General features: G+C 41.6%; 1 protein-coding gene across 1 annotated transcript in view; it reads left to right on the top strand.

The window, feature by feature from the left end:
- The first annotated feature begins 2,924 nt into the window (after positions 1-2,924).
- CRYBG1 (crystallin beta-gamma domain containing 1) overlaps positions 2,925-22,734 on the top strand; it is a 42,210-nt gene continuing 22,400 nt past the window's right edge. The window contains exons 1-12 of the mRNA XM_049817698.1: positions 2,925-3,691; positions 9,378-10,842; positions 10,927-11,103; positions 13,660-13,707; positions 13,817-13,935; positions 15,267-15,429; positions 16,408-16,547; positions 20,373-20,499; positions 20,829-20,864; positions 21,269-21,411; positions 21,669-21,795; positions 21,889-22,034. Of these exons, the coding sequence (XP_049673655.1) occupies positions 2,940-3,691; positions 9,378-10,842; positions 10,927-11,103; positions 13,660-13,707; positions 13,817-13,935; positions 15,267-15,429; positions 16,408-16,547; positions 20,373-20,499; positions 20,829-20,864; positions 21,269-21,411; positions 21,669-21,795; positions 21,889-22,034 (3,443 nt within the window). The 5' untranslated portion in view covers positions 2,925-2,939. The remainder of the gene's footprint in view (positions 3,692-9,377; positions 10,843-10,926; positions 11,104-13,659; positions 13,708-13,816; positions 13,936-15,266; positions 15,430-16,407; positions 16,548-20,372; positions 20,500-20,828; positions 20,865-21,268; positions 21,412-21,668; positions 21,796-21,888; positions 22,035-22,734) is intronic.

The following is a 22,734-nucleotide window of genomic DNA, read 5'->3' on the forward strand; positions in this document are numbered from 1 at the left end:
ATTCTCACGCCGCCCCGGCCGGGGCCGGGGCCATGAGGCCGCCTCGGCCCCCCGCAGCCCAGGGGCAGGCGGCCGCGCCCGCCGGCCCCGCTGCTGCCAGGTGGGAAATGCGGGTTCTCCGCCCCGCGGGGCTTGGAACCGAGATCTCCCACCAGGGAGGGCCCCAGCCGCCCCGGCGACTGCCGGCCCCAGCACGCCTGCCCGGGCGGGTCCCGCCGCGGGGCTGCGGTGAGCGACGCCCGCTCCCGGGCCCGTGCTGGGGCTCGGCACCCCCCCCCACCCCCGTGCGGCCGGGGTCGGGGGGAGGCCGCGCCGCCCCTTCCTCTGGCCCTGGCGGAGGCAGGGCGCTGGCTCCCTCCCGGGGCGGGCGGCGGTTGACGGCGGGCGGCCCTCGCTGCAGCCAGCCGCGCGCCGCGGCGGCGTGAGCCGCCTTCGTTCAACCCTTGGCGCTTTTCCCTCAACATCAAAAAGTTCGTCGGTTTCGCCCGGGGCGGCGTTTTGCCCTCGATAACAAGGAAGCCGCCGGGGCACGCACGGGATGCGGCGCCCACTCGCCCTCCGCCGCACCCTCCCTCCAAGGCCTCGCCCGCCGCCGAGGGCGCCCGCTCTCCCGCGCTTTCCGCTGCCCCTCAGCCCTCGCCGCCGCCGCCGCCGCCGCCGCCGCCGCCCCTCCCTCCGCGGCCGAGGGAGGCGGCCCGGCCAGGTAGAGCCGCTGCCCGCGGCCGGGGCGGGGGCTCGGGGGCGGACTGAGGCGCGCTGCGGGGGCGGGCCGAGGCGCAGCGCCCAGACAGCTGGCGCCGGGGCAGCTGCGCGGGTAGCGGCGCGGTGCGTGTGGGGCAGCTCCGCGCAGGGACCGCCGGGCCGGGCCGGGCCGAGTCGAGCCGGGCGGTGAGTGTCGGAGCCCCTCGCTCGGCGAGGGCGGCGGGGCGAGGCGGCCGCACCTGCGGAGCCGTGCGAGGAATGCGGTGCGGCCGGGGGTGGGCAGAGTCCGCCGCGGCGCCTTCCTCCCGCTCGTCCCGTTCTGGGGCGGGGGAGGACGGCGGCAGCTGCGGAGCGGGGGACGGGGGACGGGGGCTTCTCCCTGCCGGTAACGCGTGGGCCGGGGGCGGCGGCGGCGGCGGCGGCTCCGCGGGGCGGCGGGCGGTGAGGTGGTCGCGGCCCGGCAGCACTCCGTAGCCGTCCCCGCGGGGAAGGAAGCGGCGGCGGGGGGGACCGTGCCGACCCCGCGGTGGGGCGAGGGCGGCCGCGGGGCTGCGCGGAGGGCGCGGGTGCCTCAGCGCGGCCCGGCCCGCCATCGGCGGCGGCGGAGGCGGCGGCGGGAGGCTGGCAGGCGGTCGCCGCGTCTGCGGGAGAAAAAACACACCCAAGTTTAAAACGAGCCGAAGCAGCCTCCGGGCTGCCGAGAGCGACCCGGTCTCCTCGGGAGGTCTGGTCCGCCGAAGTAGGAAACACTCCCGGTGTTTTGACATAGACATCTCAAAACAAGTATTCATCGTACCGGCATGTAAAAAGTGCTAACATATTAAAATGCAAATATGCATGTGTACTCGGTAATGCTGTTGCGTGTTTCCTGTTTACCATGTTAATTAGAAGTTGTAAGGGAAAACTTCACCACGAGTAATCCGGGGCAGTATTTGACCCAGTAATGCTCATTGAATGATGCATTGGCTGTTATAGTTCTGGGGTTTCTACCCCAAAACACCAGCCAAGTATTTATTGGAGTTCATTAATGAGAAATGTATGAATTGTAATACAGTTTAAGCCTTTGAAACTATTCTCTACCAGCACAAGTGTCAAAACTAACTCAGCCGGCATGGAAAGGAAGGTTGAACTCCCCACTCTTGTTTTCACAAGGAAAATTTTGACTAAGCGGTTTGTCCCCGGTCTTGCAGGCACAGGATGCTTTCCCGCGTTATTTCGCGTGACATAAACTAATTGTGCAGAAGTTTGAGGTTTGGGACGTGTAATGCTGGTTTTATAAGGCAAGATGAGCATACTTGTAAACAAACAGAAGGATCTTGGGATTTTAATTGTTTTTTGAGGTTTTTGTTTTTCTTGTTCTTTTTTGAGAGCTAGTATTGTTCGGTAAGCTGTTCTGTTCCCACTCACTGTATCGTTTTGATTTATAGGTGGTGCTGATACAAACAAATGTATTATAGAAACAATTTTGACATTAACCAAATGTTTGTTTGTTTTCATAGTCCACCTCACAATTTCCAGATTCTTCCAGAGAAGAGAATAAAAAGAAACCAGTTTTGGAAAGACTTGGAAATTTGTTTGGTACGGGGAGAAGGAAAAATGTCAAAAGTTCACTAGAACATACTTCACATCGGAAAGGGGAGAGGTCAATTTCTCCTCACAGAGCGCAACCGATATACTGTAGGCACATAAAGGAAGGACACGAAGCTCCTCAAGTACAGAAGCAAGTGAGAAACGTAAGTGATGTTTCTGAGACGCAGGAATATAATTTCAGTGGGGAAGTAGGACCGCTGTATCGTGATACCATTTCAGAATGGAGTAGTAGGGGAGTCTCTTCTGACAGTGAGTGGTCAGCAGATTGGAGCAGCAGCAGCGAAACCATTAAAAACTCTTTCTTTGAGAGTAGTCTGAATGTGGAAACCCTGGAACTGGAGAAAGAATCCATCACAGATATAAATAATTCCACAACTCCAGATTTCATAAAAAGCTTGAGAAATTTGTCTAGTGAAGACTTAGAAAAGAGTATCTTAAGCCACAAGCAGCTTGTGAACACGTGGGTGTCTGAGGAGCCCGGGCATGCAAAATCAAAGGATTTGCCATACGAGTTGGAATCTGCGGGGAGTGAACACACACATTCTGCTAGAGTGTTAACAGTTGATATCTATCTAAGAAAAACAGACGAACTCCTTAATGAACCTGTGACTGTTACATCAGAAGAAAATTGTAGTGACTCGGACACAATGGATAAAAAATCTGCTAATAAAAGATCTGGAAAAAGGAGAAAATCTCAGTCGTCTAGTGACATTCCAAATGGAGAGAGAAACCAGACTGAGAGTACTGCAAGAGAAGAATCTGTTTTTGAGGATGATGTCCCTTCTGAGGTGTTTTCAGACAAGGTAATAAACTCGGAAAGAAAGGCGAAGTCTCCTCAACAGACTCCTGAAAGGAATTCGTCTTCCCCAGGTAATAATCAGGACCTAAAAGTTGGATCTGCTCACAAAGGGGCATCTAAAACTGAAGCTGACAAAGGCAAGCAGCAGATCTCAAACACAACCCCTGCAAGGAGAAGATCATATAAAAAGAGTCAGTCAGATGCTGTCCCCGTTTCCCCTACTGGTTTGAAGGGTCAGGTTAAAGATTATTCCTCAAAAAAGCAACCTTTAGCATCACCAGAGAGTAATCCAGTGACAAAAAGAACTTCAGTGGAAAAGGGAACTATACCTGTGGCTTTTGGGGAAGACAGCTTGGAGTCTCCCAAAGTTTCTTTGGGCGATAAGACAGAAGACACTGCCTTGGTGTTTGCTGAAAGCAGAAATGAGACCAAGGCAGTAAAGCACGGTAATGGTTCGGATGGAAGAGCTTTCTTGCGTACTGATGGGATTAAAAATGGAGACTTGTGTACGTCAGCTGAGAGACAGACAAATTCTGATTTAGACAGCTCGAAGCTGAAGAGTTTGGATGCTTCCAGAACAGTCATGACAAAGATTAGCCTGTAAGTAACAAACTAGTTTACCTTACCCTTGTAGCTGTACTTTTGCCTGTATCTGTGTTTAGGATTCTACAGGAACTCTATAGCTATGTATCAGTTATCTATCTAGATTATATTCAGTTAAGAACTGCCCTTTTAAAAAAAATACTATAATTACAGTTGCCACTTAACAAGCACTGTAGTTTACATGTGTTAGAAAAATAATTCTTTTTTCCTTTTTTTTTTTTATGGATAGGGAATTTCTTTGTATGTCAATTCCATTATATGGAATAATTTAACATACATAAAAGCTGCTCTGTCATCATCATCAGTGCCCCCGTTGTTGCACAGATGAGCTCGTCTGTCATTGACCTTAATATGGTTTTGCTATCTGTAATGAACTGAGGATGTGGTCGAAGATTTTTTTATGTGAAAAATCTTTGAATAAGGAATGTGTTCAAGTTGTTCTTCGAAGCAACATAAGTTGTGCTATTATTTTATGAAGAAACGTAGGATGCAATGTAGAACTTGATCCTTCAAATGACATGATAAATCACACTCCAGAAATTTGAATATGTATGGTTGCTTGCGTAAGTATGTGCAGTATGAATCATGTAAATTTTTATGCATGTGAATAACATCAGGCATTTGCAGAATTATGCATATATTAGTTTGCAGGTTTGGTTTTACACACAAAGAAATTGTCATCTTTCAAACAGAGGTGATCAGTGCTTTCCTTGGGATTTGAAAGAAGTGGATGTATTTATAACTTTCACTGTAATCACTAGTATGAATCCAGGGACTGATTTCCTGGATTCTGTTGCTTTCCCTTCTACAGTGAATCGTTCTGTTAACATTCGTCATTTCTGTTGTTTGATTGTCATGGCTATGTACTATGTGCTATTGCTTTCCTCATTCTGTTACATTTGCTTATAGGTGTCAGACTACATGGAATCCTATAGGTCCACCTGAGGTACACCAAGTGTTCAGAATTGTCATTCAGTTGTGTTATAGGGATATGAAAGTTTAACATTATGGCTTAAGAAACACCTATGTTTCCAATTATGCTTCCCACATCTGAGAAGTGTAGGAGCATTAGGAACAATTGATTGATTTGTAATACTCTACATCTGATTTGTTAATTCATAACTGAATTAAAAACACCTAGTACTGAAAGTTAAATTGTGGTGGTTTTGTACGTGGTGATGCTTTGCCATCTGGCAGTATGGATCACAAATCCTAAACTCTGAAGTTTTGTATTTTCACAACTTCAAAGGAAAGACAGCTTTCATATTTTTCTCTTTGTGTCACTGTCATTTAGTGGTGATGAACTTATAAATGCTTGCATAGCTGGATTTCATTGTTCTGGGTATCTCCTTGGCTTGCTGTACAATGAATTACCTTCTGCTATACTCACAAAGTAATAGACAAGTATCCTTTATGACAGATTAAATTTTAATGAATGAACAGCCTGTTCTATTTCACCTGATTCTGTGGGGTGTGTGGCGCTCTGTGTCTTGGCCTTATCTGCCGCTATAAGAACTTTAGCCCTGGGTGGGGACCGCTGTGTTGCGTGCAAGGTTCCTGATGCATCTGATAGGTGTCACTGTGCAGTACCAGACAGTTTCTTTAGCCAGACAAATTGATATGGTCAGATTACCTGGTATAATTTGTAGTCATTCATCAGAACACATGAACTATAAACCTGGATATGGATTAAGCTGCTGTAAAATGGGAAAGGAAAAGGTGGTGCCATTACTAAAAGAAGGTGTCTTTTTGTTCTCTTGTTATTGCTTTGAACTAGAAAATGGATAACTGTTCCAATTTCAAAAATTAAAAAATTATTGTTAGATACTTCACATGAATCCCTTTCAGGTTGAAAAATACTCATTTACTCACAGACTCCTTTGCCTCCTATAAGATGGATTTCATATAATCAAAGTAGTTTTCACTTAAAAATGCATAATGTTTCTTACTAATGACATTGTGCTAATTCTGGGAATCAAGTTGCTTTAGAAACAATTTTAAAAGAAGTTGGTTTTGCTGGTTCCCTGCAAGTAATGATAGTTTCTGTCTTTTTCCTTTTATGTCGTGTATCGGACATCTCAGAAGTCACAGGGTACTTAAGTTTCCTTTTCAAAAGCTAGAAGCAATCAGGTTTGAGACTAAACTGAGGCTCATGGTACATCTTAATCAGCAAATAAAACCTCAGGCAGTAGTTACTTTGGTGTGCTTAGCAGAAAACTTGGCTTCAGTTGTCATATTTGATGTTCAGACATGGGTTTGTAGTTGCCTTTGCATTTATGCCCACTTGTTGAATTATTCTGCTCTGTTAACATGCCATTTTTCTTTGCTCACCTCAATCTGATGTCTTGGCATCAATGTTTTTTGGCATCAATTACATGCTTGACATGGTCGTTTGGACAGTATGCTTCAACTATGTGACTCATCTTCCATTTATGACTATATTGGGAGAGGTTTAACTGCTTACTTCCACAAGTTAGCTGCAAGGTGTAACCAAAGAGGAGGACATCAGTATTTCTCTTGTGCCTGCTTGTTCCTGACATTGCAGATCAGCAGTGGGTAGTAGGAATCAGCCACGCTGGGTTGTTTGTAAGAAAGCGTTCGCACTGTTAAGTGAATCCATCTTTCAATGCTTTTCCCCCATACTGGAGGGGAGGGTTAGAGGATACACAATCAACATCTCTTCCTTTTAAACAAGCTTAGAAACGCAGTTATTGCAATAAGGCACATCTTTTGGCTGTATTTAAAATCAGCATTTCTTGGTGTGGAAGAAGGTGTAATGGAAAGATTAGAGGAGGCCAGCTGTAGTGGATGGAGCTTCAGGGCTGAGCTTTCTATTGCTCTTTGGTCTCAGCTGCTTTTCTGTTGCTGCTGCTGTGCAGAAATACAGCAGAATGTAAAATACAAAGTGCTGCAGTGGTTGTTTCTATGTAAATTTGCAAAGCTTGAAACTATACCTTTGAGGTGTTAGCTGTTGATTTAAAACAGGTTTTAGGTGTGGCTGATAACTGTCAGTATTAACCATTAAACTTGCTTGCATCGAGGCATACAGGGACAGATGGATATTATTAGGAATATATGTGTTGTTACGTTGAAATGCATGTAGTAGTGCAAGTGACAGGCTGACAAAAGGATGGTATGGAAATGAATCTGTTAAGATAACTAGGCCATTAGTGGTACCTCTTGAAAACACAGGTAGGAGAGGATAAGTACCTTTTTCTGATCAGAAAAGGACACAAAGGGTTCTGGTGAACAGCAAATTCAGCATGTATCAGTTGTGCATCCTTGTAGCAGATGAAGGCTAAGCCTGTACCGGGATACGTTGGCAGGAGCATAGCCAGCAGGCCAAAGGAGAAGGTACTCGGTGCTCATGAGGCTGCATCTGGGGCTTTATATTGAGTCGTACCCCTCTGCCCTCTTCCAACTCTCTTATCCTGGTACGAGAGAGATGCTTACAAATTGGAATGTGCCCAGTGGTGAGCCATTAAGAAGGTGATCCACTGGAGCATACCATGTATGAGGAGAAGCTGAAGCACCTTGACTTCAACTGAGAGAAGAGAAGGATATGGGTAGAACTCAATCATCTCTTGCTACCTATAGAGGTATTATAGAGAAGGCAGAGCCAGATTCTTCCCTGAGGCGTGCAGTGAAAGGACAATGGCCATGGTAGCAAGTTGCAACAGTGAAGTTTCAGTGGGATCCAAGGCAAAAATAATTCACAGTGACAGCGGCTGACCTGCTGCAATGCTTCCCTAGTAAGGTTGTAAAATCTTGACCCTTGGAGATGCTTGGAACTTGATCAGCCAGAGCTTTCAACAGCTTGATCTAACTTTGAAGCTTGTCCCTGTTTTGAGCAGGAAGTTGGACTACCTGACCTTTAGAGGTCCTTTGCAACTTATATTAATTTTCCAGAAAGAACAATCATAGAATAATTTAACTTTGAAAAGTTTAGGAAAAACAGTCATACTGCAAATGAAAAGTAGTGTCTAAATAGATTTAATCTTATGCTGCGTGGTAGTTCCCTCCCTGCCTTCCCCATTTCAGGAATAATTTTTTTCCATTTCTAGACTTAAATTTTCCAGGTGTGTTTTATTAGCACCTATCTGAAGTATGGCCAGTCATTTTTAAGTTTACTGTTTCCTTTTTTATTTGATGACATGTTCTTCATAAGAGCCTTTCAGTTGTGAACCAATGTGAGCAGGCTAGTAGTTACAGTGAGCACTGTTGGGAATTATTCTCCGAAAAGATATGGTGATTTTTAACGGTTGCTTTCTATATAGATTCTTAGGCAGCTGATTTTGGGTTCCTTGTGTTATTTCAGTAAGTTTTCTCCTCATGCTTTTCCCAAGAAAAGAAGCTTGTACAATGGAGAGTCTTGCTTTAGTAGGGTTTACGTTTGTACTTGGGATGGATCTCTTGAGGAAGAGGAGAAAGGAGTGATACCAGGTTTTGGGTTGCTCGTGTTAACTCACTTGTACCTCACGCTTCTTTCTTGGGCTAAAGAGCTGTCTGAGAGCTCAGTGAACAGTTTGTGTGGGTAAAAAAGAAGAAAGCACTCAAATACCAGAATCATCCATTGATTCATAGAGCATTTGAGGCCCTGGAGATTGTTGCTGCAAGCTAGTTTCTTTTATTTACCACCATCATCAATTTTCATGTAGTGCAGTTTCTGCCTGTTCTCCCCCTGCTGAGTGTCTCCAGATTCCTCTTTGGAGAACAGGTTTGCCTTTGAGGTGATAGTGGGCTCCTTGACACTCCTTATATCTTACTGATAAATTTTGAAGATGTGCCCTGCATCGTCACAGCTGTTTGTACAGTTTCTGCAGTAGCAAGTGACATGGTCAGATAATTTTTTCCTGGGTGTAGGTATTCGGAGGAAGGAGGCTTAAAACCCTCACTTGCATGTCATCAGCCTTCTGCCATAGTACATGAGTACTATGTGCTATGTACTTGTATGTGCTTCTCTATCCACTCTGATGGAGAGATTTCTGTGTTTCCTGATTCAATTCTTGTAAAATCAGCAGTGTTAGTTTACACAATTTGAATTGTTAGCTGACTTTACCTGAAGAAAATGGGAGAGTCCTCACATGTGGTATTTGCTTAGCCAAGTGGTGATGCAGTGACTGGGGGCAGTTAGCTTTTCCACCAGCACTAATGAGGCCAGAAGAGGTCTTTCACTGGATTTAAGGTTGCTTCTGCAGTGTAAGGGCTGCCAAGAATCTGGGCAGATGTCTTTAAAACTTGTTGGAGAGGTATATTCAAATGTTAACCAACTCATTATCACCTTAATGAATTGGGATTTGTTTCCTAAACTCTGTAGGGAATTGCATTCGTATAATTCATTCTGCCTATTCACTATGAAATTTTAATGTCTGTCAGTCATAAGTAGTTAAGTTCTCTGCCTTGATTGCAGATGCTGTAGGCTGTTGTGTTTTTTGTTTTACAGAGCGTTAGAGAACTATGTATATGTTTGAAATGTATTCTCCTTACTTAGTGTCTGATTTTTTTTTTGTCATTCATATAGTTACTCCTTTTTTAGTTAATTCCTTTTGAAATACCAAAATTTAAACTGAATATGACTATGGAAAATGTCATTATAATGCTACATATTATTGTTTTTAAAATTGTTACAAGTCTTCTCAAGATTAATCAAAGATGTAACTCTGTATCACTTTGTCTCCTGTAGTCCAGCCAAGCCAAAGAATGTAGAGCTGAATTTTAAAGCACCTACAAATCAAGACAGTTTAGAAAGTGAGCAGGATACTCTTGAAAAACCAGTTAATAAAACTAACAGCAACATCGCCAACAAAATTTCCTTGTTTGAAAATAAATGCGCTAACCAGAGCCAGAGGCCTGCTGACATCCCTGCTTCAAAAAATAGTACTGTACCAAGCACATTTGTTGGCAGAGCAAAGCTGAAATTTGGAAAACAACCTAAGGAAAGCGAACAGCCTGATAAAACGTTAAATAAGCAAAGCAGTCGCCAGAAGTTATTTGAGAATGGCACACCAGATAAAGAAAGTACTGCAGAATTAAAAGGCAAAAATGAAGAAGGCTCTGCCTTTTATGAGGATATTGGGAAGACAACAGAACTTAAAGTAAAAGCTGCAATATCCCTTTTTAACCAAAGCAGCAAAATTGATGCTGGTAGTGTCTCTCTGAAGCAACCCGATCCAGAATTAACCACAGCTAAAAAAGAAAGTTCACCTTTTAAACTGTCTTTGCACTTGCCCAGTAAAAGTGAAAATGCTCAAGATACTTCCTACCAAAGAAATAACACAAGCTCAGAATTCCACAGAAATGAAGAAAATATGCTGCCAAACACAGAGGTGTTATCACCTTGCAATGATGAAAAATATTCTCTACCATCTCATCAGGTTTCTAGATCAGAATTTAAGAAGATGGAAAATGGAGATAAAAAGGCAAAGCCTGGAGATTTGAGCTTTGCAGCACTGCAGTATGATGATAGCAGTCAAGATAGTATATTGATATCAGAGCACAACATCAATACACAGGAGAGCCCAGGCAAAACCTGTAATGGATCTGCTGAAGATGATAGCATTTTTGATTCCCCATCCGACATGAAGAAGTTTGCTGAAACAATAAAAAACTTGGACAGCTCAGTTTGTTTACCCCAGAAAAAGAAGAGGTCAAAACTTCCCAAGTCCCCAGCGCCCCACTTTGCAATGCCTCCCATTCATGAAGACAATTTAGAGAAAGTATTTGATCCTAGTGTATTTACTTTTGGTTTGGGACTGAGGAGGGAAAAAACACAGGATCTGTTACCAGCCCAACAAATTAAAATGCAAAGCCTGGAAACGATAGCCAGGGTCAGGCCCAAGCGTGCATCAACAGAGCAAAGTATCATATTCAAAGCGCTGCAATCATGTAATAGAGAGGAACCTGCCTTTACTCAGGAAATAAATGGAAAAGAGAACATTGATGGTACAGATGGTGAAATTAAGAGATCCCGGCTTGAAAAAAGCTCCCTCTTCTCAAGCTTGCTGTCTTCTGCATCTAAAGAAAAGTTTTTTAATCCTTCTGTCACCTCAGTAAATAACACCACAACAGCTTTTACAACTGACTCCTCAGGGATGCCTCCTTTACAACAGGATGCTTCTGTGCCATTTGGCATGCCTCAAAAATCTGAGGTAATAAAGATCTTTCATGAAATGTAACCATGTAAAATTTTGTCTACCTGCTGAATGACTGTTAATTTTGGTTTTGCAATTCAGTCTCTTTCAGATATGAAGTTTCCAAGTTTTGTGGAGAAGTACATGCAAGCAGATAGTGCAAAAAAAGAACTGAGTTTACAAATGCCCAACTATGGGAACCCTGAGAAAAGTTTTTCCAGCTGGTTAGGGCCAAGCAGATATGAATCAAATGTTCCTGCTGGTTTATTAGATGTGGATGTAAGTATTGTGTTGTCTAAAACCTGCCTGGAAAGTTACCCAGCTTTTCTATTTTCTATAGATGATGTGCATACGTTGTTTCGTTTTGTTTCCCCTCTTAGGGGCATACATAGATTACAAATACGTAGATGTGAATGTAGGTATGGCACCAATTTCATCTGATGTTGGCTACACATAAAAATGAGATGGCATCTATTAACATGATTATGTTTCTTCCTGGTGCCCTTATTTTGAGACTCTTCACAAATATGAATTGAAAGTGTATGTTTGTATATGTCTTCATACTTGATTTTGTATTATTTTGAAACAAATCTCATACTAACTTTATTTTTTCTTGTAAATTAGTAGAATGCTTTCTGTGAACTTTAGAAAACTTGTGCCTGCTTCTTCTGTTGACAGTAATCTCTCTTCTCTTCCAGCAAGACATTCAGCCATTGCCCTGTTAAATGAGTAACAGGGCAAACTTTTTGTTAGCCCTCTGTTTTTGTTCCCAGTATTCCCATGCATTTGATAGAAAATGCATATTCTTTAGGAATACTTTAAGAACTGGATAGTAGTGATTATTAGAAGTGCTCCTACAGTGGAGGGCTGTCCCTTTGCCTGATTGTGAGCATCTTCTCAACCCAAGTGAAGGTAGACCTAAGTTTTCACTTCAAGGCAACTTTATCCTAATGTGGGAGAACTTTGTAATTTCTATTTTTAGAACGATGAACCAATGTCCTGTATTATCTGCTATTTCTGTTGATGTGGGCCCTTACTGTTACCAGAGGGGAAAATTAGAATCAGGAGATCTAAGAACCGTGGGAAGAAATATGTTCTCCAGAGTTTAATAGCTGCATTAATGTGACCTGTGGAATTGAAGCAGCATATGAGAAGTTTGAGAAATACTTTTCTAAAGCTAATGGTTATCTGCTGTTACAGTTCTACTAAAAGGAGTGGGGGAGTAGTAGAAATTACTCCTTTCTTCTTCACCTTGCAGAAGGAAGTCATCCATGGTACTTGGCAATTTTGAGGTTGTAGATTTTTCTCTCATGGGAAGTTTTTAAATTAGTGTGGGGATGAAAATTAGGGGGGTTATTTGCAGTGGTGTAGACATACGCTGCCAGTTAAAAAGGCTTTCTTAGTCTGGATGGTCCTGCGTGGATTTCAAAACCTGAGTTTAAAGCTAAATGACTAGTACTGATTCTTTTTGCTACTTAAACTGTTGTTCCTGAGTGGGTTTCAATTTTTCAGTAGAGTATGGAGGCCTGATAGAGCAAGGGGGTATGTGCACATGTAAGACTGCTCTTGAGAGAAACCCATTGGGCTCCAAAGGGTTCCAGGACTTCTGCAGCACTGTTGCTGGCTCTGAATCGTCTTGCTTAAGTTAGACAGGAACCAAAAATGTTTTGTCGTGGTTTAACGTATGATGTGTACCTACTGTGCATCTTCCACTGACTAAGAAAATGATGATGCAATGGCTAATGGGTAATGTGAAGGAAAAGAGTAAGGGCAGCCCAAAACAATGACTTTGGCATTCCTTAAAACACAGGGCAAGTTCTAACTGGAATTGAAGCACAGGCTAAAAAAACCAGTCATGCTTCAACGTGTCTTGATGATGCCGACAAAAAACTGACGGTGGTTAGGAACTCTGTCCTGAGACCATTGCCTGCCCTGTGTGCCAGCTAACATGTTTTCATTAGTTCCTTGCACATGTTGCTGGTTATCTTAGGCTGCAACCTGTTTAGGGGCAGGATCTGTTTGGGTTTTTTTGTTTGTATGAATAGTTCCTAGAAGAGTGGGACCCTGTCTCAGAATGAGCACTCCTGTCCTTGCTAGGAAACCAAACACATAATTGCAACGCTTTCTGTATTTGTTTTAAGATGACGTGGTGCAACCACAACTTTCCCGTATGTTCTGTATCATATAATTTACCACTGTCTTCAACATTGTTTTAGATTTTGTATACCTCAATGTGTTTTATTTGTTCTTGGCATTTTTAGTCCATCACTTATTGCAGAGTCTCACGCTTTTTGAAGGAACATATCTTGTCACAAGGTGTTCAGCACAAAATTGATTATGCTAGTTAGTTCATTCAAGTATATGCCATCCTGCCTCCTCAGTCTTTTCATATATTCCTTCAAAATTATTTCATGCTTTATGGTTACGAGACATTTAAATTTTAATTAATATCTTTATCACTGTAGAGCATGTACTTTATTAATACCAGTTTTTTAAGTAGTGTCTTGGTATGAAACTCCTGGAATATATAGGAAGCTGATCAGTAGGATTTTAAAGCATTTCAAGTCTGAGGTTAGTTGGCTTCAGTGAGATGTTTAAAAAAAAAAAAAAAAAGTGTAAATTTGTACATTTTTGGCAAGATATTGCTCTTCTGGAGGAAGAAGGAATTGAAGCAGTAATTAGGTATGGTTGAAGTGTTATCAGCTTTTCGCTATTCAGACTAATTTTTGTTTTGTTTTACTAGCTCTTTTTTTATAGCTGAGCATCTTTATTGAACACGTTTTTGGTTTGGATTTTTTTTTCTTTTGTGACTTTTCTCTCCCTGCTGTCTACTAGGCACTTTCAAGAAATGGGCAAAGTAAAATCAATCCCAGACCTGGCAAGGTAAGAATAAATTTTATTATCTTTACTGTTCCTCTCTATATTTAAAGCATAGCAAGATAGAATTACATGTTGTTGGTGTTTGGTTTTTTGTTTTTGTTTTTTAACACAGCTGGTGATATACTGTGAATCAGACTATCAAAAAAATGGTATTGAAGTTTTCCATGATGTTCTGGATTGCAGTTCTTGGGTTCTGTCACCAACAATTTTAATTAAAGTCATCAGAGGATGGTAAGAGATTAATTTTTACTCTTTATCATTGGTCTATCCAAAAATCTTTTGAAATGGAACCAGCATGTAATTCACAGTAAGTCTGCCTTGCAAATGGCAATGTATTGTAGACAGCTATGAGCAAGAAGTGTGGCATTTTACCTCTGCAACAGGAAGTTCTGGGTTGGGAAACTTATTTTGCTGACAAATTGAGTGCATGTTACCATCTGGAGGGGTGCAACATTTCACCAGGCATAGAAATGACAGATTCTGTCCAGCTATGCTGCCCCTTGAGTCCTCTCCTCTTTATGTTTTTTTGCATAGTATTTGGATTGGGCTAAAAGGCTAGCAAAGGATTTTAAAGCCAGGTCTGACGTGGGTTTGGATGCAGAAGATTAATTCTATGTCCAAAAGTATAAGGTGGTACTGTAGATGTAATTGTCTGTTTCTCTGATAAGTCCAGAGGGAATTTTTCTCTAAAAGCTAGATTGCTTAAAAGTAATTCACAAGAAGTTCATCTCCTACATTCTTCATAGCATTAACAGAACAGCCGTTGTGGATAGCATGGCAAGTTAAATTGTGGCCAGGCTGTAATACAGTCAAATAGCAGGTTCTCAAAAGTAATGATCTGATAGTAAGCTGCAGAAACAAGGACTAGCTGCAGTAGGAGGTACTGGGAAGCACACTGATTGCTGTTTACCTTCAGAAAACTGGAATGAAAATCTTTTGATCTGTGAACCAGGTTGTCTTTTCCAGCATGGACTAGGGGACTGTTTCCCCCCACCCCTTCAACTGAGAGTTCCAGGGGAGGGTTTTGTGTTTGCAGATGGATATAGTTTTTATCTAGTTAAATTTTTAAACCTGCCATTAAAAATAAAGTTGTGCTTGTCTTCTGAGCAGTCTTACTATCCTTTGGCACATCTATACCAGCCCCTGTGGAACTCCAGGCTGCTCTTCACAAGATCCGAGTAGCTTGTCTGTTTATACATGACACAGCAGTCTGCAGTGTCAACATTTTCTGACCTGCAAATTGGTTCTGATTAGTATCTCATGCAAAAATCTGGTATTCACGGACAGTAGTCTTGCTGCCCCAAATCATCAATTTAAAAAGGTGGAGGAGTTTTTGATGAAATTACGAAGTCAGCAGTAGGCATCTTTGGTTTTATCATTGCTTTTAAAAGTATCACAGAGACCAGAAATGGCTTGCATCAGCAGTGTTGGGTGTATAAGCTGTATTGGGGTGGCGGGAAGGGTCTCAAAATGATTATGAAAGGATTTGTTAAATGGGAGCATGATTTTTGCAAGTCACACTTGCTAAAGCACCATTAAAAATTAGAATTTTTTATTTTAAGCTGGATACTCTATGAGAAACCAAATTTTGAAGGTCCCTCTATTCCTCTGGAAGAAGGAGAGCTGGAACTCCCAGATATTTGGGGTGCAGGTACTTCTGAAGAGCAAAATGAATGCAAATCTCTAAAGCCTGCAGTGATTGGTTCAATAAGACATGTTGTTAAGGCAAGTAATCTAAGTAAGGAAAATTTTGTCTAGTTCTTAAAGTGTGGTGATGTTTATACTGATACAAAGTGTGATTGTTGTATTAGGACACAAGTGCAACCTAAGTTGTAAATGCAGGAAACAATCTTCCATGTTGAATTTCTTGTTTAATCACAAAATAAATGTGGGGGCTTCTGCACAATGGGAATTATGGTAACAACTGCTGGAAGGATAGGGCAGGAAGAAAACTTAATGTTTCTTATTAGAGTAGCCTCCAAAATGCTATGTACTGCATATGCTTTTTAGCCTGGTCAATCTCTCAGGAAAAACATCCCATAAAAGCATCAGTAATTCCACAGACTCGTATTTTCAAAAGATGTGTGTGGCTTTTTCGTCTTTCTTTTTTCTAAATATAAACCAAATTTACACTCAGCAGAAACTTTAGTGTCAAACACCAAACCTTGTTTGCTACTTAAAAAATAGCCCTGTATGCACAAACTTCAGGGAGTTTCACACATGGTGGAACAGTGTTCCTACATGCACTTTTAACCTACCATTAAGTAGTTAGCTTTGCAGGTTACCAAAGCAAGCATAAGCTATAAAGTTATTTGACTAGGAAAAGAAAAAGGAGGAATATATGTTGCTTGTAACTACAATTCTTGTTTAAATTGCAGTTCTCTTCAAGAATGGCTTGCTTGGTGTAATCTTAGGATTTAATTTGCTACAGGAGATGTTAACTGATGAAAGAAGATGCATTCCTGCCTAGATGGCAGAAAGTAAACAATGTAAATGCTGATTAGAGATTGACTGACTTGGTCCCAACAGACAGCCAAACTGGCCTACTTATACTTTTATTATAGGCATCTAATAACAGTAGTAATTGACAAGGGGGGGAAACAATTTAAAATAAACAGGTGTTTCAAAACTGATTTAGTTATCCACATTAATTACAGAACTTGCAGCACAGATTAAGTGATTATGGCAATCTTAATTTTTCAGGATTACAGGGTTTGCCGAATTGATTTGTATACAGAACCTGAAGGGTTAGGAATCGTGACTTCCTTTTTTGACGACACTGAAGAAACAGGGGTATTTGGCACCACTCAGAAGACTTGTTCTATTAAAGTACACTGGGGCACGTAAGTGCATAGTTCTGTATGAATGTGTACTTCTATGAAAGGAATTTGTTTTAAACCATTGTTTATACCTATCAGACATGCAAGCAGGCTATATTTATTCTAGTCCTATATTTTGGTAGTATTTGTTGACAGTAGCATTAGTACATTATTGTAATGTTTCACCCTTGGAGAGGCTGACCTCTTAAAATATTCTGTGAGAGCCAGTTTTTCTTCTGCTTGCGTGTAGTAAAGACACAGTAACGCTTGTATATTTGTAGCAAAGGAATGAGTTTGCCTCTCCTGCTCTTTCTCATTCAGGCAAACTTAGCGTAAGTGAGAGTGGAGGGATGAACTGTTACGATAAGACCACATTTCCTACTTGCTTTCCTCTAAACTTGAAATTATTGTACTAAAAGAAGAAAAATTTCAAGCCCTTATGTTACAAAGTAAGAGTTAGTGTCATGTGTGGACTTTGGAAAGCATTAATGTATTTCACAGTGCATTTTAATCAGTGTTTTTATGGTGATGTTTAGGACATGTATGTTATGTCACTTGAAAATATCTGGCCATCTGAGTTAGGTGTGTAATGTATGTCATGAACTAAGCAAGCTTCTATGAGAAAGGAGACCTCTAAGGGACAATCCAGACACTGTACCAATGGTAGTTTTGATAACTTTAATAATTTGTAAATCAGTACGGAAAACATGCCTCAAAATGGTATTGGGAAAAGTATGCAGAAGAGGGAGGCTGTTTTCAGAAAAAGTGATAGAGTGGAACCACTTCCAGTGATGTTGGGTCCTGCAGAACATTTTACAGGGTGTGCAGACCTTGGTCATTACCTGTTGGTCATGTTTTGTTTGGGCACTGATAGCATTTGCCTGGCTGCAAATGGTCTGTTTAACTATCAGAAACTGCCCAACTAAAGACAAGTGATAAATGCCACTGCAAAGATGTATTCAAATATGCTACGTGATAGATGGGACATTTTAGTTGGTAGGTAAAGGGTATTTTATCTGATTAAATCTTTACATGCTGATTTGTAGAAAAAATTAAGCACTCTGGTATACAGGGAAATTTTAAGATATCCAAGTAGTTGGTTCTCTGACAGGATGTTATTTCTGTTAAACTGCAAGCTTAATCCAAATTACATGTCTGCCAAGAGTAATGAAATCAGATACATTATTTGGAGGTTGATTATTAAATGACTTAATCTACCACTCCACTTTATTTCTGTCCCTCATTTAAAAGGATTCTATGAATAGTGAAATTACAAAATTTTTGGAAAGGAAGCAGAGGAAGGGAAGTGCACATCTCTCAGACTTCAGACTGGTCCTTATTTTCCATCAGTGTGACAGTAGTTTTTGCACTAAATCCGTGTAAACTCTAACAGTCTTAATTCCTCTCTGTTGCATTTGGATCCCTTGAGGGAAGGCAGACTAATATTTGCACTAGGAAGCAAAATAGACAGTTGAAAAATAATCTTTCTCAGATGTCAGTTTATTAGTCCAGTGTAGAAAGAAGTTGCTTCTGCCAATTGCTTGCATGAGAAATGCAGTAAATTGTTGCTGGTTTTTTGCATGTTGCAGGGTTTTTTCTTTCCTAGTTTACAGGCATGGCGTAGTTCACTATATTGGCAGTTGAGGGAGGTTCTGATTCTGAGTCACCTTGGCATGTGGGTGTGGTTGTATCTTATTGAAGTTTCCCAGTGTTTGTGCTTAATTGTTGTTTACTAAAAGCTGCCAACAAAAATGAGTCAATGCACCTTTATCTTCTGATTGTACTCTCTCTCTTTGGTCTTCCCTGTGTTTAAATTCTTGCAGTGATGTTAGAACCATAGAATTGTTTAGGCTGGAAAAGACCTTTAAGATCATCCAGTCCGACCATTTGAGTCCGACCGTTAACCTAACACTGCAAAGTCCACCACTAAACCCTGTCCCTAAGTGCCACATCTGCACGTCTTTTAAATACCTCCAGGGGCGGGGACTCAACCACTTCCCTGGGCAGCCTGTTCCAATGCCTGACAACCCTTTCAGTGAAGAAATTTTTCCTAATATCCAACCTAAACCTCCCCTGGTGCAACTTGAGGCCATTTCCTCTTGTCCTATCACTAGTTACTTGTGGGAAGAGACCGACCCCCACGTCACTACAACCTCCTTTCAGGTAGTTGTAGAGAGCGACCAGGTCTCCCCTCAGCCTCCTCTTCTCCAGGCTGAACAACCCCAGTTCCCTCAGCCGCTCCTCGTAGGACTTGTGCTCTAGACCCTTCACCAACTTGGTTGCCCTTCTCTGGACACGCTCCAGCACCTCCATTTCTTTCTTGTAGCGAGGGGTCCAAAACTGAACACAGCATTCGAGGTGCAGCCTCACCAGTACCGAGTACAGGGGGACAATCACCTCCCTGCTCCTACTGGCCACACTATTTCTGATACAGGCCAGGATGTCGTTGGCCTTCTTGGCCACCTGGGCACACTGCTGGCTCATATTCAGCCGGCTGTTGACCAACACCCCCAGGTCCTTTTCTGCTGGGCATCTTTCCAGCCACTCTTCTCCAAACCTGTAGCGCTGCATGGGGTTGTTGTGACCCGAGTGCAGGACCCGGCACTTGGCCTTGTTGAACCTTATTCAGTTGGCCTTGGCCCATCGATCCAGCCTGTCCAGATCCCTCTGTAGAGCCTCCCTACCCTCGAGCAGATCAACACCTCTGCTCAACCTGGTGTCACCCGCAAACTTACTGAGGGTGCACTCGATCCCCTCATCCAGGTCATTGACAAAGATATGAAACAGAACTAGCCCCAGTACTGAGCCCTGGGGAACACCACGTGCGACCAGCCATAAGTTGAGGGCTTACTGAGCAGTGCAACTACAGGACACACAACATATCAAACATTCAGCTATAGACAGCGATAAAACTAAAGCTCGCTGTTTGTTTCTTGAAACCGTATGCCTGCAATGAATTTATACAACTTGTGCCAGTTTACATCAGCTTGGAGACTGCCTTTTAAGCATGACGGAGTGATGGATTATTTGAACATTTTTCTGGTGTCACCAGATTTATACATTATGATCCTTACATGATTAAAAGGTTGGCTGCGTAAAGTGTTCAGTTTAGTTTGTGTTATATACTGCTCCATTCTGCACTTCTGAGAGATCACTAAATTTAAACTGGAAGAAATACATTGCCATCCTTACGCAGAGATCAGCAGTATGTTTCTTTGTTTCCAGTGATTACTGGCTAAGATTTTCTTGAAAAATCTTTGAAAAACTACTGTTACTGTCCCAATCAGGAACTTTGAAAGTTGTATCTTTCAAAGCAGATTTATTAGCAGATAACAAACCATGAGGAAGTAGATTTCTAAGGAGTTGTCAGGTTTTTCTACCTGTTAGTAAATAACACAAGTTTAGAATTTTCTGTTGAATAGATTTTGCAACAAGTCCCAAGTCTAGGTTAGTAAACATCTTTCAACTTCGTGAAAATTGGTTCTTCATATTTTAAAACTATTCTAAGAGTAACCCAGAGTAACCTTAAGTCTTGAAACCTCAGTCTAAAACTTGGGTTGCCTTCAGATAAGAGAGTCAAATTCTTAATTGTCTGTTCATTGTACTGATTTTTTATTTTTTTTTTTAGCCTGTTCAAACAAAACACATGCATTATTGGTGGTTCCTGCACAGGCACAGAAGTTTGCTAGTATGCCAGCTTGTAGTTGGCAATTTTGATGGTAAAGAAACAAAGCTTTATTAAGGGTACCCTGATGTATTTTGTAAAGTAAGCATATTGTCTTGTTCTTTACTCTTCAGAAACGTTCCAGGGTTTTTAACTTTTGCTTTCCTTCCCCCCGCCCCCTTTAGATGGCTAATTTATGAAGAACCTGGTTTCCAGGGAGTCCCTTTAATGTTGGAGCCTGGTGAATATCCTAATTTAGCATTCTGGGAGAAGAAGGAAGCCTACATTAGGTCCATGAGGCCCTTGAAAATGGTAAAATACTGTTGTTACTTGCAAGTTTTGTGACCTATGTTTTTGTGTTAGAAGTAACGTGCTAAGGTGGGTAGATTTTTTTCAAGACTGATAAAAATGTAACTCTTAAAAAAAACCAAAAAAAAACAAAAGAAAAAACCCAACTTTTTAGTCTATAAAGTTCTTGAGCTTTCAATGTCTGATAGCATCTGTTTCTACCTTTAATCTGCCTTCTTATTTTCACTTGTGTTCTTCAAGGAAGGCTTCATCTTTATTCTGTCTTTTTGTGAAGAGTTGATGACTCTGAGTACAGACAAGTTTTTTTGTTTGTTTGTTTTTGTTTTTAACAGGGTGGTCGCAAAGTTGAATTCGGAGGAGAGCCAAAGGTAAAAGTCAGTATTTATTTGATGGTCCAAAGGTATTTTATAACACATGAACTACACGTGGGTAGGTAAATATATCTTGATCACGTACCAACTACTTACGGTTTAGTGGCTGGTCCTACCATATGTGACCACACCATGAAACTGCAATTTCGGTCATGTTTATGCATCCATCACATACATATATGACAGTATTAACAGCTAGCTGGGTAATGCAGATGGGTAATGAACATGCAAGCCGTCATGTTCCACCTCCAAGGTAAAGACTTCTTGAGGAGAATAGAGAGATCCCACTAATTAGTTTCATAATTGTCTTCTCCCTCCATATGCCCATGCAAAAGAAACTGTCTGTTTTCAGAATTTATCATGCTCTCTGCAACTTTTCTTTTACTTCATTTCTGCTACAGGTGATCATTTATGAGAAGCCTTTCTTTGAAGGGAGACATGTGGAAATAGAATCAGAGATCTTTATGCTTGATGACAAGGAATCAGAAGAAAAGACAAGACTTCCACTTACATCAGTGGGATCCATGAAAGTACTGGGAGGACTGTAAGTGTGGGAAAACACCAGTATTACCCCTTCACCTGCAGTTGTAGCTCCATAGGCTGGAAATTCCAGTGGACAAATTCAGTACCTGTTTCTTTTATCTGTTTTCCTAGTTTCTGGGTTTAGATAGATGCATGGGTTAAATGTGCAAATATTCACAGCAAAAGAACAAATTTCACACTTGTATCTGCTCCATAACAACACGGAGTGGCAGTTGTCCATTTTCACATGCAAACTCTATTGTTGTTGTTGTTGTTTAGTTGGGTTGCTTATGAGAAGCCTGGGTTTGAAGGCCATCAATACTTGCTGGAAGAAGGAGCGTATCGGGATTGGACAGACTGGGGTGGCTATGATGAAGAGTTGCAGTCGCTGCGACCAATTGTTGGTGTAAGTTCCAAGAACATGTAGTAGGCATCTCCTGAGTGCACTGAGACATCATGTTGTATTTTCCTTATGATGCTTCTCTTTTTGTTTTAACAGGACTTCACAAGCTCCCACATGATAATGTACAGTGAAAAAGACTTTGGATCGAAGGGTTCCAATATTAATGTGTTAGGAATTATTTCCAATTTGAAAGACACCGGATACGGGCTGAGGACACAGTCTGTAAATGTGCTAAGTGGCGTGTAAGTGATATTTTTAATCGCTGTTTAATTTAAATGTGCTATTCTTTTTAGAAATCCATAGTATTTGCAGATGTTTTTCAGCAGTGACTTCTAATGTCTGTGTGAAGTCTTCAGATAAAATTTTCTGCCCTTGACTGTAGAATGTGAAAAGTAAAGTTTTTGTGAATATGTACAGTAAATCGGTTTTCTTCTCATTATAAGATCAGATGGTCCCAGGAAGTGTTGACTTACTGATACACAAAGTATGACATGATATTTAATCAGAGAAGTAGAAAGAAATAGCTTGTTCTTGTGGCTGTATTTTCTTAAAGTGTTTCAACAGCAAAAATTGTTATGGAATGAATTTCCAGTTTTGAAACTAATTTCCAGGCTTCTTGTGTTTGACCAGAGGCAAATTCCTTGCTCTTTCTTTCAGTTGTGTGTATAGTGGAGATGACTCTTACCATGCTCACTAATACATTCTGGTATTGAGACTTCAACTGTTCTGAAAAGTAACGTTGGTTTTGCAGCGAATCCTATAGGCTAATAGTGTTTTAGTACTGTGGCATTGTTTTCATTGTTGTGGTTTTTTTTTTTTTTTTTTTAACGCAGTGGTTCCCAAAACTTTGCATTGGTATGGCCATTAACAACTCTTATTCTTTGTGCCATGTGTGTTGTCACATGAAGTTGATAAGTTCATAGAATTCGCTGTTTGATTAAT

This window comes from Accipiter gentilis, chromosome 15, assembly GCF_929443795.1.
Source record: "Accipiter gentilis chromosome 15, bAccGen1.1, whole genome shotgun sequence".
Classification (NCBI taxonomy): domain Eukaryota; kingdom Metazoa; phylum Chordata; class Aves; order Accipitriformes; family Accipitridae; genus Astur; species Astur gentilis.